General features: G+C 41.8%; 1 protein-coding gene across 1 annotated transcript in view; it reads right to left on the reverse strand.

Moving 5' to 3' along the window:
* Positions 1 to 4,829: 4,829 nt before the first annotated feature.
* The window catches only part of abch1 (ATP-binding cassette, sub-family H, member 1), a 46,245-nt gene continuing 33,818 nt past the window's right edge, over positions 4,830 to 17,256 (reverse strand). Inside the window, exons 12-20 of the mRNA XM_056292291.1 lie at positions 15,099 to 15,169; positions 13,045 to 13,094; positions 12,402 to 12,458; positions 12,016 to 12,086; positions 11,180 to 11,268; positions 9,783 to 9,886; positions 8,011 to 8,170; positions 6,445 to 6,549; positions 4,830 to 4,936 (exon numbers count right to left, since the gene is read on the reverse strand). Coding sequence (XP_056148266.1) covers positions 4,830 to 4,936; positions 6,445 to 6,549; positions 8,011 to 8,170; positions 9,783 to 9,886; positions 11,180 to 11,268; positions 12,016 to 12,086; positions 12,402 to 12,458; positions 13,045 to 13,094; positions 15,099 to 15,169 — 814 coding nt within the window. The remainder of the gene's footprint in view (positions 4,937 to 6,444; positions 6,550 to 8,010; positions 8,171 to 9,782; positions 9,887 to 11,179; positions 11,269 to 12,015; positions 12,087 to 12,401; positions 12,459 to 13,044; positions 13,095 to 15,098; positions 15,170 to 17,256) is intronic.

Raw genomic sequence — 17,256 nt, forward strand, 5'->3', positions numbered from 1 at the left:
CAAAGCTGCAGAAATTTGTGAGCGATCATGTTTTCAAATGTGGTTCAATTTTGCATGATTGTGAGGTTGCCAAAATATATATTCATTCCTTTGCTGAATTAAAACGCCTTTGAATTGCTTTATGTAAAGCTTCATGTACTCACCTGACGAATTCTTATGGGTGAAGCATAAAAAATGTAAATGCCCAGGTGAGTGTGTACCCATGCATATGAGCATGGGACACGTGTAAGAATACCTCCAACACAATCTCATCCAACATTACTACTCTGTCATCTGCTGGCCCTGCTGCCACACTACAACAGATGAATCCCCAGGCTGAGATTTATAAATGGGTTTTATAGTTATGTTGTGATTATTATGATTATTATTTACATTTTTACTAACATTTTTTGATGCAATGAGCTTGTCCTACTGCACATGTTAAACAATGCATTTACCTATGGCAAAGATTAAGAATTGATGGCCTGTTTTGAACTCGCTAGTTAAAACAACTGGATCTAAATGCACTGTTTGAAGGCTGGTTTATATTAGTAGTAGTAGGAGGAGTAATAGTATAACAGTAATAGGAGTAGTAATAGTACCAGTATTTGCTGCTCCTGCATCTCTCCTCTCCTCTTCTCACATCCTTTGGGTCAATTGTTTGACATTTGTCTAAAACAAAGAATAGGGCTTCTTGTCGTAAAAGTATGCTCCTTAATTCCTCTCATCAATTTTTGATATGTACTTAAATCTGGCACTGTACTAAAAAAAAGAAAGAAAAAAAAGAAGACACAAATCAAGCCAAAAGGCACTTTTACCAACAAGGTTTATTGCCTCAAAAGATAGTACTTCATCAAAGTATATATATGCCATCTCGGTGCATACATATCACAACACAGGAGTGTATATGCTCTACACATGCCCTTTGGGGAGAAAACAGGAGGTAGTCGAGTGGTGTTCGAAACCTGGAAGTTGAGAGGCGATGAAACATCCCGGTTACACAGGCCTTCCCAACACTCTCATTACAATATCATAATACATTCATAACAAAGGGGTTTCCATCCAAAGCAGGTGATGCCCACCTTTTGTGAAAAAGTAACCACTTTATCTCTTACATAGTGGCTGGTAGCACAAACTTGAAACAAATAACAGTACTAATCCTAGCACTACATAGGGACAATAAATAGATTTCCTCCTTGGTTGGCAAAAAGTGGTGATTTCATTTACTAGATAAGATTCTTGAGATGTATTTAGATGACCAACACCAGAAAATGATCATTCTCTCAAAATGGATAAATAGCATATAAAGAGCAAAACTTTGTGTGAAATTATGTAATCCTACACTGTTTCTGACAATAGGATTAAAGGCTATCCAGAAACTCCACAAAACCAAAGTCTTTCCTACACTATTTACCGATTACAGACAACTGTCCATCCTGTTCAGGAGCTGTTATCTTCTTTGTCATCCACCATTTAAAACGTGTAACAGTTGGTACAGTTGAACCAATAATGTCCTTTAAAGTTGATGGAGGAAACAAATCTACTTCCAACAGGATGTGGATATTTATTCCAGCTGTTTATCAACCTCAGAGTGCAGGAGACACAGAGGGGCAAATTGTGTGACGCTTCAGTGATAAAGTAAAGATTGTGAAGGGCAGCCCGTTAGCATTCGCAATCATCTGCTGCAATGCTGTTTCTATAGGGAACTGGCCATGTGTGTCCAACTCCAGGATTATGTACTGTAGCACTTATAGGAATCTTATGTGTATCCAGTTAGTGCCAAGTCCTCCCCCGGAGCAATCACATTTCTCCCAGGTTTAGAAAACCTTCTCAAGTATGTGCGATAGGAATGACAACAATTGGTACAACAGCAACACAGGATACATCATAGGGAACTCTGCTGGAATAAATTAACTCCCAAAGCTAGAGTAATACCCAACATTTCAAACCATACTAGTAATAAGAATGCATAATGCTCATTTGGGGTATTACTTTTTCTCATGGCATATGTTCACACAACAAGTATTGTCTCTATAAAAGCTCAGTGGCTACGTTTATAGGTCTATCTAGCAAGGGGAGTTCCCCTTGTTAGATAGTACCTACTTGGGTCTCGGGATTCTGCTGTTTCTGAGATGCTTGAAGCAAGCCACCTGGCACTAACATTCATACTGCATTCAGAGTTGTTGAGATCAAGTATAGCGTCTGGCCTATTTCGATATTTGGTTGAACAGCTACTGAATCAGTGGCTGCTGAATGTAAGTTGCGTTAAAAAAAAAAGTAGGTGTGTTGTCCCAAAATAGGCAAAACAGTGAGTTGAAACTGACGTTTTCTGTGCATATGCCACCATTCTGATCTAACCCAATCAACTCGTGTTGATTATGCACCCATCCTTTAAACTGTGACATAACTGCCTCGTCAAACAAACACTCCATTACACAGACACCGCCAAAAGAGTTACCTCTTACAATGTGTAGCATCAATGTAGGTACCACACAGCACAAAAGGAGTAATTGTCAAAATAATCCCCAAGTGTCTTCCATTTAACCCACCATGTGCTGGTATATGGATAAGATCTGCTGCTAAAAAAAATCTGTTCTTCTCGATATTGAACATGTTTTCCTGTAAACATTACTCAGTTTTGTTGTAACTGAATGGCACCATGTAACATATAAACAGGTTCTAAGTCATATATCCTGTACATGCTAAAATACTGGTGAGCTTGAGAATTTGTTTGACTTAAGAGCTCACTTGGTTGGACATAAATATATCGCGCCTTTGCTAGAAATCCACCTCACTGTACCATTAGACTGCCATAAAAGAAAAGTCAAAGTAACTCTTCCCGTTAAGAAAGTGGGTTTATAAAATAAAATAAAACAAAACAAAAAACAAATGCCAACAACAACAAAATAAACCTATGACATTTTCTGAAGTGATAGGTCTTTTGACTTCTCAGGCCATGTCGTAGGTCGTGGGCTTCCTGTATGCTATCAGCTGCCAAACATCCCTATAGGCACAATCAAACCCTGACACCAGGGCAGTCTGTCCAAGATGAATAGTTTCCCACTCCCCCATGAGTTCTGTGAGAATCTGGCTTTTCGACCATTCTTATCTTTTCCTCCAAGATGGACAAGAGGCACCTCTCCAATCACATGTTGAAGCCAAAGGCAATATTACTCCTCCATACTCCCCCCCCCCTTTTTTGGTGGTACTACTGTTGAAAGGGTCTTTTTGAACAATGTAACATGGTAGGAGGAGTTTTTCAGAAATGACAGTTGATAGGGGCTTATTTAAGCAGCGTAAGACTGCAGTAGGAGTTTTTCAGAAACCAGTGCATGTCAATACAGCCGTTTGGGGATAACACCATGTCGGGTAACATTACACTATGGATCCGCCCCATGAATGTCCACAGAGACCCCACTTTGTCCAGCAAAGCGGGTTGATGAAGTAAACAAAAACAAAATCAACTTCCTTCGGAAACACAGTCGCTGACAACAAATACAACCCATTGCAGATAATGATGCCATGCAACCTCTCTCAACCGAGTCAAAAATCTCCCTTTTTTTCTTCTTTTTTCCCCCATGGGACTTGCAGGCACAGGCACAGGCACACAAACACCAATAATAGAGAATACCAGCGACAAGAAGGAACAGCTAATATGGTTGGATTAGAGCACATGGTGACCCAGTATGACACAGATATCACGCCCTGCGATACAGGAAACAGGAAGTGACGTTACACATGTACTATAACGAGCAAGCAACTAGAAAAAGTAACATGTAGGCACTGCTGCTGTGAGGAGCCAGAGGTGGTGTGATAGGCTCGCATGCACACACATTCACTCGCACGCACACACATTAAGAATATTTCCACAGTCTGGTTCATTAAAAAAAACAAAAAAAAAACATCGTTCAGCATTTTAACACCTTTGCTGAGTTCCCACAATTCTCCGGTGACCACAGTGTCAGCTCATTGTTTTCTTCTTCTGGTAAAACATTAGGACTAGGCGCATATTGAAAAGCTTTCAATTTTCTCACCAACGGAAACACATTTTGTGCTGATATACTTAGACTCTTGACTTTGAAACTTTTACATGAATTTCACAGTTGGGGAAAAAATATATTTACTTCATGCTTTCTATAATGTCAATATATGTAAGGTAAAAAAACAAATAAGACGTTACTCACAAAACCATAGTGCCAATATCCGACACAATAATTACCATCAGTATTGTATATTCAGTATATTTGCCTCAAGTTGTTGGTATATTTGCCACAAGTTCTTTCTTTTGTTTTCAAAATGGAGAAAAAAAGGTTAAAAGTATCACAGAGAACCGTCTCTGCCACCTTGACTGTAGAGAAACTGATCGGGAGAGCGACCCTGAGTTGGTGTTAGGCCCATTCAGAGGGTCAAACATTTTAAAACACTGCAGATAGAAAAGGAAGCTGCTCGACGATCAGACAAGATTTCTTCAATATTCAGTGTTAGAGCAATAGTTTCCAGGGATATAAGTGTGTTTTCTATCCTGTGTACTCTATGTGCAACGTTTTTGATAGCAAAGCCACACTGAATAGGCCAACGCAACTGTCAGAGTTACATAGCCGGGGGATGGGAGGACTGTGTGTGTGCATGTGTGTGTGTGTGTGTGTGTGTGTGTGCATGTTAACGTGTAAAAGATAATTCTATGGAGAGAATCTGACACATCAGTCTATACTCTCGTTAAAATACAGTGCCCCCCTCCCCATTTCCACAGCACATTTAAAGACAAAAGGCCCAGGTCAGTCCATGGATGGGCCAAGGCCCGACCTGGCGGCGCTCCCTCAGTTTCAAGCGTCTCCTATGGTGTGAATTTCTCACGTCCTTAGCTTCAGGATGACAGTAGCAAGGATGAGGAAGAAGGTGTTCCAGCCAAGGGTGACAGCAAAGCCTCGCCACACCATCATACGAGACAGATCCCAACCTGTCAAATTCAGATTCACATTTACATTTCGGCCTTTTGTAACGATGGAATCATGTGATCCTTAATGGATCCATGTCCGTTTTTTTTCCCCTTTTCTCTCTTTTCTCATGCCAGGTACGACTTTGGATGATGAAAATGAAATAGGTCTGTCAACAAGTTGTATTTTTTTATTTTTTTTTTACGTGAGAAAATGAGGTGGTGATAATTTGATAAAAATTCTTTTCTCCCCTTTTTTCTCCCCAATTGTACTTGGCCAATTACCCCACTCTTCCAATCCGTCCCGGTCGCTGCTCCACCTCCTCTGCCGATCCAGGGAGGGCTGCAGACTACCACATGCTTCCTCCGATACATGTGGAGTCGCCAGCCGCCTCTTTTCACCTGACAGTGAGGAGTTTCACCAGGGGGATGTAGCACATGGGAGGATCACGCTATTCCCCCTAGTTCCCCCTCCCACCCGAACAGACACCCCAACCAACCAGAGGAGGTGCTACTGCAGCGACCAGGACACATATCCACATCTGGCTTCCCACCCGCAGACACGGACAATTGTGCCTGTAGGCACGCTCAACCAAGCCGGCGGTAACACAGAGATTCGAACGGGGATCCCCATGTTGGTAGACAATGGACTATGCTGCTGCGCTACCCAGATGCCCATCTTTTATCATCTTTCAGTGGTATTGGATCAGGAGGAAATTCAGACATTGTCATATCTTGATCGAGATACACAGTTTTGTTGTCTCAGTTAATGATAACGAGAATATTTTACCTTAAATTTCAGAAAGAATGGGGTCTGAAATATTTGAGGGCAGTATTATTTGAAAACTGGGTCTGGTCTGATATTATACTTCACATTACCAAACAGTTCCATGTGATGAGCCCCACTTGGCTTCTTAGGTGTTTTGGCATATATAAGTAGATATTGCGATAGAAAGGGGTCAAGTGTCAAGTCTATATAAGTGTGAATCTATATTTCCTTAAGCATACGTTTCTTGACAAAAATATCTCGTCTCATCCATGAGACACTGCATACAGCCAAACTGTCTCATCTTCAACTGTGCCTCTGCAGGACTTCCTGTCTTAAACATCCATCCATCTATCCATTGATTATCCAAACCGCTTATCCTGCTCTCAGGGTCACGGGGATGCTGGAGCCTATCCCAGCAGTCACTGGGCGGCAGGTAGGGAGACACCCTGGACAGACCACCAGGCCATCACAGGGACGTTTTCCTGTCTTAAATATGTATCACCTAACATGGGTTGAGCTTAGGCTCTGTGTGTGTGTGTGTGTGTGTGTGTGTGTGTGTGTGTGTGTGTCCAGGTTTACTCACTGATTTGGCCCCATGGGTTTCAGAGAGTGGGCTGTCTACAGAATATGTATAGTTGTGCACGAGCGCCCATGCAAGTGTGTGTTCATGCGACATGTGTGTTATTTCAGCACACACTGACTGCAGCCAAGACAGAATATACAATCTATTTGTGTTGTGTAACATGGCAGGGGTGTGTGTTACCTCTGTACATGATGCAGCGCAGGGCGTCTGAGGCGTATGTCTGAGGAAGCACCAGGCTGAGGTAGCGTAGAGGATAGGGAATACACTCCACAGGCCATATGATGCCTAACGGAGGGAAGAAGATACTACATCATTATCGCAAGAAGTTATTGAGTGTATTCAAAGCCCCACGCAGCCAATGTTGGGGGTTTCGAGTCCTGCCTAAACAGAACTGTGTTAAGGATCCCGGAACCGGGGGTTTGATTCCCACTGAAGAAGAACTGGGTTCATGTCCCAGGGGTAGTAGAATCACTGACTCCATATGAGCCAATGACCTACTAAGAGCACCTTGCTTGGCCATATGTTTTAACAACTTCTATGTGTTTTCTACTTTTTATCATTATCTTCTTTTTATCCATGCACTTTCATGTAAAGAGCACTACATTGTATTTCAATGTAAGAAATGTGCTGTATCAAAGAAAGAAAGTTGAATCAGTTCATCTGGACACATCGTTTATTGAGAGAAATTTGTCATCACTCATCTAAGCGACTTCTTCAGTCTAAACTGACTGCATCTATCCCCACTCTTATAAACAATACAGTGGCATAACGAGCAAAAGCAACCATCTGTTTCATATGCAAATTGCCGTGACTATTAATTAGAGTTTCAATGGCCATGTGTACTATTCACAGAGGATTGGGGAACTGTTGCAATCACAGTATTGTAAGATGGTGACAGATGACTCCTAGTTTGTGCTCCAGTGGATGATGAGAGTCAAACCTTAAGTACTGATCAGTATGTGTTGGTTTATGGTTAACATCAACAATCATATGTCCCCCATCACCAGTTGCAATTTCACAGTCTAAGAAGGCTAACCTGTCATTTCTCACATCCTCTCTGGTGAACTTGATGTGGTTGTTCACAGAGTTAATGTGGTCGGTGAAATGTGGTACATCCTGAGATTAAATTTTAACCCAGGTGTTGTCCACAAATCTGAACCAATGGCTAGGTGGTGCCCCTGGATAAGACATCAGAGTCCTCTTTTCCACTTCCTCTACATATGAACGGGAAGTTAAAGAGGCCATGTATGTGAAGAGGGAGCGACCATCCCTGAACTGAGAGGGGGCTAAGAGTACATCTGTCACCATCTTACAATGCTGTGACTGCAACTATTCCCCAATCCTCTGTGAATAGTACACATGGCTATTGAAACTCTAGTTAATGGCCACGGTAATTTGCATATGAAACTGATTGTTTTCCGTCGTTATGCCACTGTATTGTTTATAAGGGTGGGGATACCTGCAGTCAGCTGAGATTGAAGAGGTCACTTAGTTGAGTGACGAAAAGTTTGTCTCAATAAAGGTTGTGTCCAGATGAGCTGATTCAACCTTCTTTGATTTTCTTACAGGGATTATCGAGCATGCATAAAGACAGAATGTGCTGTATACATTAATTTTGATCAGTTGACTGATTGAACAGCACATGAAAGAGCTTGCGAGTCTCTTTGCCAGCAATGCAAGGATTGTAGTACAGATAGTATTGACTGACAAACATTTGCACACACACACAGACACACAGGGGCGTACCACTAATGATGAGGTTGGGGTAAAAGATTCCTAGAGCAGCTTGGTTGGCGTTCTGTTCGTCGTCGATAGCAGCAGAAATGACCAGGCCGAAGGAGATGCCCGTCACGCCCTGCAGCACGATCAGAGCTATGACCAATAGGAGGGATCCCTCATTAGGGATCTAGAGAGAGAGAGAGGGTGAGGGAGAGATATACAATGAGTGGGACGGAGAAGGGAGTACAAATGAGAAGAGAATCAAAGAGATGGTGATAACGGACTGAGAAATATGACAGCTTAATATGATGTGTAACAATCTGTTTCGACTATTTCCGTACTTAAAACTGCAGCAGCTCTTATAGCACCAGAGCAACATGTGCTAGTATAGAAGAAGTAGGACTAAATAGGACCAACAGAATCCATATGAAAAATACCAAATTGTGTTTATTGTTCATGGAAGTTTGTAAATACACTCCAGAAGCAAGATGTGTGAACCATTAACGCAGGATCCTATATGCTGTAATGTGATTTGAAAATGATAAAATAATGTCATATAACTGTTAGCATTATGCATAAATCTGAGCATTGGTCTGTGTTTGCTTGTAGCCATTTTTTCAAGTGTGATTTCTCAGCCTTTTGATTGCATTGCTAACATCTATCACTGTATCTAGACAGTCTGTCTTGCTTGACAATGTGCAAAACGTAAACATGCATTAAAAAGCCAATTCATTATAAATATAAGACATCGAGATTTTATGCTTTCATTCAGTGATACTGAAGGGTTTCAATTATATTTTCAATGCACCTAAAAGCCCTCATGTGTTCCCCTCCTTTTTCTCCTCAATTGTATCAGGCCAATTATCCCACTCTTCTGAGCCATCCCGGTCGCTGCTCCACTCCCTCTGCCGAGCTGGGGAGGGCTGCAGACTACCATATTCCTCCTCCAATACATGTGGTAGACTGCAGCCTCCATCTCCTCCGATACCCGCTTCTTTTCACCTGAAAGTGAGGAGTTTCACCAGGGGGACGTAGTGTGTGGGAGGATCACGCTTTTCACCCCAGTTCTCCCTCCCCCCCGAGCAGGCGCCCCAACCAACTGGAGGAGGTGCTAGTGCAGCGACCAGGAAAAATATCCACATCCTGCTTTCCACTCGCAGACATGGCCAATTGTGTCGGTAGGGATGCCCGACCAAGCTGGAGGTAACACGGGGATTCGAACTGGCGATCCTTGTAGTGGTAGGCAGCGAAATAGACCGCTACGCTACCCGGACCAGATTATAATTTTTGACAATCCTGCAGCTCTAGAAGTCATTTCTTATTTAGTTGCCAAAGTCATAAAGGGTTGTTGCCATTGCAATCTTAAAATGATCCTTGGATATGATCAAATCAGGAAATGGTTTCTGGAGCAGTGGTCTCTTAACTTTGTCACCTTAATAAAGGTACATACAAAAAATACACACACTCACACACAAACAGAACCAGAACAAAAACCATACTCATACAGACATGTAATATCCATACAGCCGCACTTTGAGTGAGGCCAATTTTTGTTTTCTTGATGTGTGTAAAAGAATTCAAAGGGGAACGATTCTTTGTTTTTGTTTTTCTGTTAGTCTGTCCACCTTGCCCGTCTGTGTTGTGGTCTGGATGGCTGGCTGCTTACGTTTTTAAAGTCTATTATTCACTGTTTGTTAATGGTCACAGCTATATTTGTCAATGCCATCTTGACATAGGTCCTCTTCCTAACATGCACAAAAAAGAAGAAGATTTGAATTGATAAGTGAGTCAAGTCACACCTTAAACACAAGCAGTATAAAGATGAGCAGCAGGATGATCTGAACGCTGATGACAAACAGCTGAGAGAAGAGATGAGCCAACATGGTCTCTAGAGAGCTCACACCTGACATACGGAGAGACGGGGGGGGGGGGGATACAGAGAGGGAAAGAGAGAGAGGAGGTTAAGAGAGAGAGAAACAGTCCGTGAAAAATCGAGAGACACAGAGACAGAGAGGGGAAAAGAGAAAGAGAGGAGGTTAAGAGACAGAGGGAGACATAGCGACAGAGAGGGAAAAGAGAGAAAGGGAGGGGACGGGGGTAAAGAGACAGAGAGGGAACAAGAGAGACAGAGGAGGATGAGAGAGAGAGAGCGAGAGAGAGAGAGATAGCAACAGAGAAGGAAAAAGGGGGGTGACGAGACAGAGAGGGAAAGAGAGAGAGGAGGTTAAGAGACAGAGAGAAACAGTCCGTGAAAAACCGAGAGAGAGAACGAGAGAGATGGGGGGAGGGGCAGGGAGTTTCAGGGACAGAAAGAGAGAGACAGGCAGAACGGGAGAGATAAAGGGACATTGCGGCGAGAGGGAGATAAAGAGACAGAAGAACAGAGACAGTGACATGGGGAGTTGAGGCATAAAGACACAGAGCAAAAGACAGAACAATTGTGAAAGACAGGTAGGGGAGGCAGAGAGACAGACAGAGACAGTGAGAGATGGACAGGAAATAAAAAAGGGTGAGATGGGGAGAAGGAGGGAGGTGAAGAGAGAGACAAGAGGTAGGAGATTAGGCATGATTGTATTCAAAACATAAGACTTACAACACACTGAAAGAACTGAAGCTCACAAGGAAACCCGTTTTACAAATTTTAAATTCAAAATGGACTTTCTTAATTCAATAGCTAAAAATACCATGTATTTCTAAACCTTCTACTATGTAACATATCATTTTCAAGCTTCAAGTACAAAAATCCATTAGTTATCAGTATTCAGCTTCTCGTTTGTTTTTGTTTTTTTCGTTAATGATAAAAGATTTTTGTGATGAGAGCACTGATTCATTTATAACAGACGTCTAATTTTTTGTTGTAGGTACTTTTTGAATGTAATGATGGTCTGTGAGACTACCCAAAGTTACGCTATAAAAATATGGCGAATTTTGAAGAATATCTGCAAGGTTCATTGGAAATAAATAATATAGGCTGTTTTTAAGCCACTGAGATAAACTATTGCTGGATCAAAGATGATCTGTCTTTAAAAGGAAAAAAAGGCCATGATGGGTTTCAGATTCCTTATCAACAAAAATCACATCCACAAATATCATTTGAATAATATCCCAGCCATTCTAGTACAGATAACAATTTTGTTCTACTCGTAACTGTATTTGTTGGAACAAAATTGGAGCAGTCTGAACTTTGACCTCTAACCTGCGACCCAACACCTGTCCAAAAGGCCCTCCTTCCTCTCCAGGACAAAGGATAAGGCCGTCAGACCCACAGCCAGGTAGAAGGTGATACTGAAGATGTTGTAGTTGATGTAAGAGAAAAAGAGACAGAGAGAGAAACCATGATGTCATACATTCTCCAGTTTACTCGCCAGCATCAGATGCCCAATATTTCTTCAAACCACAACCATCACAAAATAGGCTATCCATAGAGAGGTTATGCTAAATGCAGCTTTTTTTTTGTGGATCCCCCCCTCTTTTTCTCCCCAGTTGTATCCAGCCGATTACCCCACTCTTCTGAGCTGTCCCAGTTGCCGCTCCACCCCCTCTGCCGATCCGGGGAGGGCTGCAGACTACTACATGCCTCCTCCGATACATGTGGAGATGCCAGCCGCTTCTTTTTACCTGACAGTGAGGAGTTTTACACGGGGACGTAGCGCGTGGGAGGATCACACTATTCCCCCCAGTTACCCCTCCCCCTCAAACAGGCTGACCAGAGGAGGTGCTAGTGTGGCAACCAGGACACATACCCACATCTGACTTCCCACCTGCAGACACGGCCAATTGTGTCTGTAGGGACACCTGACCAAGCTGGCGGTAACATGGGGATTTGAACCGGCGATCCCCGTGTTGGTAGGCAACGGAATAGACTGCTACACTACCCAGGTGCCCCTAAATGCAGCCTTTTAATGAGTAGCCAATACGTATATAAAAATATTGACGAGTTGGAGGAAATGTCTTTATGGGAGTTAAACATATTTTTCAGATCTGGCTGGTCAACCTTGAACAGCAGGTCTCCAACCAAACACCAATACTGACCTGAGGACAGCTCCTGGTGTGACAAATGTGGTGAAGTCTGTGTTTTGGCTGCCATATATTGGCTCTTCAAACTGAAAGACAAAAGTAGTGATATGAACTGACCTCATACTATATATTGCAGTATGTTGCATTATCAAGATCATGCCAAGATTACAAACAGTAAATAATCTTGCCACTTTTATTGTTAAATTAGCTCTTTTTTTATTATTCTTGACCGTCTGAAAGCTTTCAGTGCTACATTTTCAAGAAAATAATTCCATCATTTTAATATTCAACCTTTAAATTAATATATAATAAATTAATTCTGTTGGTACAAAATATTGTAAATTAGTTTTGTTTTGTTTTTTTATCAGTGTAGTAGTGTGTGAAAATGTATTTTCTATTACCTTTATAGGCATAGCAACGAGGTAGGACAAACTTCCCAACTTGTTCTCCACAAAAGCCTGAATACAGAGGACAGAGTTTCAGAAATACCACAGCTGCTGCTTTCTATTATTGCTGTTTTCTGTTGGATTACGCAGTACAGTCTGGTGTACAGTACATTACACGTCATCATAGCATAAACAAGCTGCAATCCAATGTAGCATGTTTGCAGCTTGGTTATGCCAGCTGTTTATTAGCTGAAAGGTTGCTTGTTCAATCCCTATTATATATGGTGCCTAATGCAGTTGAAATGCACCCGAGCAAGGGCACGTAACTTTCATGAAGACTGGTATCACTTTGTTGTGAAGATTTTATCCAAGTGAGAAATAACGATCTAAACATAAACATAATAAAAGCCTGTCTGAGATGTGTTGTAATGTGCAATGTGGCATAATTTTCCAGTGTCAGACTGAGGCCCTGTTACCCTGCTTCCCTGTGCCTCTCTATCTAATGGGCGGCTCGGTACATTGTCAATATGCCTCCCTAACAATGCACCATCACAACTTTATGTTTATTTATTAAACTATGAATAAACCATAAATTCATGCCACTCTGGTCCTCAACGTGTGAGTTTACACGGCACACTGTAGAGAACACCGTACTTACCTGAAAGGCCTCATGGAGTTTTTTCTGAAGCATCATAGCGATTTGACGATCTGATGAGAACAATATGAGTAATCACTGACAACTTCTGTTCGAAAATTAAGCTCATCCAAACATGACATTTTAACAAATTCCCATTTATTAAAAACATTTCAAAGCAAAGCCACCTGCAATGTTATATACAAGGTGTGGTACATACTTTATTTTGGAAAGGAACTCTTTATGTGCCATATCTAAGATGTAAGGTACTTCTTGTAATGCAAGTTGGGTACAGTAGTGGCACTCGTTTGCTGTGAGTGCCACTTCCTTGGTGCTTTCAAAATTGTGAGGCTGCAGTGGCAAATAGTACTGAAGGCTATGGGCCAAAAAGTATTTTTAAATTTTTTTTTTTTTATCTACAGCCATGTATAAATCTAAACTAATGAAGACATATTAGTGATTGTGCTTCCTTAGTGTGCTAAAGCCTCAGGTGTCTCTCATCAGACCACTTGAGGCTTTAGCAGCAAAGCTACTTGGTGCATTTAATTGCCAATGAGTGCAATTAGGGAACACTTAATAAAAAAGGAATTGCATAGTGTAGTTTTAAACATATAGTACTTCTTGAATTATTACAAAACGTTTTACTGTCAAGAAAGTAATACTCATCCCAAAATACCTACAACCTATTTAGAAACTTTTCTGGATGAAATGGTAATTGCTTTTGGAAGTAATTACAAAAGATGGGAAAATTTTGCTGATGGTTTTGTGCAAGAGCAATCAGTAATGATGAGTAAGTGTAGTTGATTGAAGCAATTAAGTTCTCACTGTGTTGTCTGTCACTATACTGACGGGAGAAATCTTTGCTGTCCTGCTCACAGTCGTTCCCATAGCTCCTACATGTACCAGAATGCTTTGCATGCAAGCTTCTGTATCATTGTCAATAAAATCCTCTGGTGTTGTGAGATATCATTTCCACCATTGGAAACATAGCTTAGAAAATGAGGATGTGTTTTTTTAATGGCGCCTTTAGAGTAGATTAGGAACCTTGCTAGGTTGTAGCTTTTCCATCCACTATGTGAGGCCATGATACGACACTTGGCAGACAGAAAAAAAACTCAAGTCTCACTGCTGCTTTAGCGATGCAGAGACAATCTGTAACAACTGCAGGATTTTTTTCATGTGTAGTGACTGTTCCTGTTGCAGATAGACAAAGAGAAGGTTGAAAATTGGTGAATTTTCCCTTTAAGGGACAGAACCACCTGAACTGCTGATATATTCAGCAATGTAGTAACAAGTTTTATTCAAATATCGTGTGCACATCTAAAATAATAATGATAATAACACATGAAATTTGTACTTTTTAAAATTTGAACAAGGTTTATTTTCAAAAGTTTTTTGATGTTTTCAAATACAAACGATACAATCCCTGGAGTCAATAATGAACTCACAACTCCAACACCCCTACCACTCCCTACCCACCCTCCCGACAAACCCATCCAAAGTCCTCCATCATATTCCCACTCCGTTGGGCATGCTATTAGAGATAATGTCAATTAGGTTAAATTGAATCAAACCATAACAGACATTAATTAAGTAATTAGGTAATAAGTGTAAATTAAATGGATGAAAGAATGGGGGGGAAATAAATAAAGAAAAAAGAGGGTAGAAGAGAGAAGACTGAGATCTAAAGAAATTTGTACTTGTTTTGAATGTGATGTAGTGGGACAGGTTGTCAGGTAGGACTGGAGCCAGGAGAGTGTGGTGCCCCAAACATCCAGATATGAGATTCTAGTGAGAAGCATCACTCTTTCAAAGGCGGTGCTCACGTCTCGTAGGATAAGGATGTTGAGGGCACCAAATTCAAAAGAGATGAGAGGATCTCTGAAAATTAATAGTGAAGACCTCTTTAAAACCATGCAGGGGCTGGAGGCCAGATTGGGCATATTCTGTCTACACTGTGCACTCCTGGAGAGTTTCACAGCTAGGCTAGGTGAATGAATTTAGGCATCACACAAGGGAACATATGGAAAGATAAGGAGGGGTTTGAAATTTGAAACTGAACCAGGTCCATTACTTACTGGTCAGATCCAGCCAGACGTGTACAGACCCCCCATCAACCACTTCTCTGGGAACCTGACGCTGAAGCATCCTGTGCAATGAAAACCACAATTAGGACGGCTAGGCAAAATTACAAATAAAGATTACAAATATTCTTTGATGTGTGCTTTCAGTGAGGTGTGGCTTCATGTGATCGATAACTGCTGTTTATTTGTTTACTCCCTCTTCTCCTTTATATTCTGCTCTAACCACTTCATTTGTCCTACTGAATTCGCTATTTCCTGTGCTTAGTTCACTTATTGCTAGATCCGCTAGTTTTCTTTCTCAAACGACTCTTGTGTTAGTGGGCAGCATTTTGTTCCTAGTCTGTTTACTAGCTTCGAGTTTAGCCTAGCTTAGCAGTTAGCTTTATTGCATTTGCAGTCAAAGCAGCCCCATTAAAATGATGGTGTATGGTGACTGTTCTGCAGTTACAGATATGTTATCTCTACTAGAGAGATGTGTCCGTGAGTTAAGAGCATCTTCTTTCAGCTATGATTACATTAGATGTGATGGGCACTCCAGATAGTCCCGGGGCTAACAGCAGACCTGCTATTGTTAGAACTAGCTCAGCCTCATCGGCATATGCGGCAGAGTTTGTCTCTGTTTGTCAGTGTGGGAAGGCTCGCAAGAGCAAGCCACCAGTTGTATGCCCTGGTCTGCAGTCATCTCTCCCGACTGCAAACCAGCTTTCGCCTCTCATGAGGCCTGTTGGTAGTCCTACTGGCCAGCATACCTCTCCCGTGCCTGTCAACAGGGTAAAGCACCTCCCACTACCAGAACAGCTAGGTGACTAAAGAGGCCTACACCCTGGTTTAACAACGAGACATGTGCTCCTAGCGCAGTGTTTCCCAACCCAGTCCTCAAGGAACCCCTATCCTGCAGATTTTCTTTGCAACCCTGACTAGGTACCTGTTTGTAGTTATTCAACCAATCAGCAATGAATTATGTCAGATGTTGCACACCTTGCATAATTAAGTGCTGTGAGATGATTGGTTGAGTAAGTACAGGCAGGGCTACCTATGCAGGGTTACAATGAAAATCTGCAGGATGGGGTTCCTTGAGGACTGGGTTGGGAAATGCTGTCTTAGTGGGCCTGCGGGAGACTGAAACATCAATGGCTAAAATCAGAATTGGAAGTTTTTTACCTATCTTGCTTGGCATGAGTGATTACTGAAATACAAGTGTGCTTTATTTGCTGCAAAATCAGCATATAAACATAATCCCAGATTTCTCTTTGACACTGTAGCTAAATTTACTAAAAATCAGCCATCTATTAGTTGCTCACCATTCACAGCCCATGAGTTTCTAGACTTTTTCTGCGATAAGGTTGCTGGAGATCAACTCCCATAAATGAAATGATTCCTACTACCAATCACCTAACACAGGCATGCGCCTATGTTATGGTGAAATGCAAAACCAAACGATGAGTTTTATTTCCAATTTTCATGCTGTAATAGGGAGCTTTGACGAAGAAAATGAACATTTAATTTGTGAAAATGAATTACTACTACATTCATTGCCATTGCTGGTAGTCCATCAAGTCCAATGATGGCATCCCTCCTCATTAATGGTTTCTTCTTTGATGACTGTAGAGTCCAATTCTTGATCCACAAGTTTTATAGCACGTTGGGCATATTAAGTCTGAATTAGTGGGGGCAGGCAGGGTTGTGTGTCTCCTTTGTCTTTTCTGTTGTTCCACATTCCTCTCAATTTCCAGCTGTTCTATACCTTTGTGGCAGATGTCCCGCCAGTTGGAATGGTTGGTGGCAGCTTGCTCCAGTCTCAAGCGGTCGATACAACACTTACTCAGCAATGTTTTTAGCTGGTCTTTGTATCGCTTCTTCAGACCACCTGCGGCCCAGATGAAGCTGTCCAAACAGGATTTGACGTGGCAGGCGTACTTGAGGCATCCCGATGACATGTCCAAGCCAGCGCAGTTGGTGTTCAGTGACCATGGCTTCTATGCTCTTGCAGTTTGTCCTAGCAAGAATCTTGGCATGGGGAACACAGTCACACCACATGATCCCCATGATTTGCTGCATATACCTTATGTGGAACCGCTCCAGCAACCTTAGGTGGCGGCTGTATGTGACCCAGGCTTCACATCTGTATAGGAGAGTTGTGATCCAGATGGCT

The sequence above is a fragment of the Lampris incognitus genome, chromosome 13 (assembly GCF_029633865.1).
Source record: "Lampris incognitus isolate fLamInc1 chromosome 13, fLamInc1.hap2, whole genome shotgun sequence".
NCBI classification, from domain to species: Eukaryota; Metazoa; Chordata; class Actinopteri; order Lampriformes; family Lampridae; genus Lampris; species Lampris incognitus.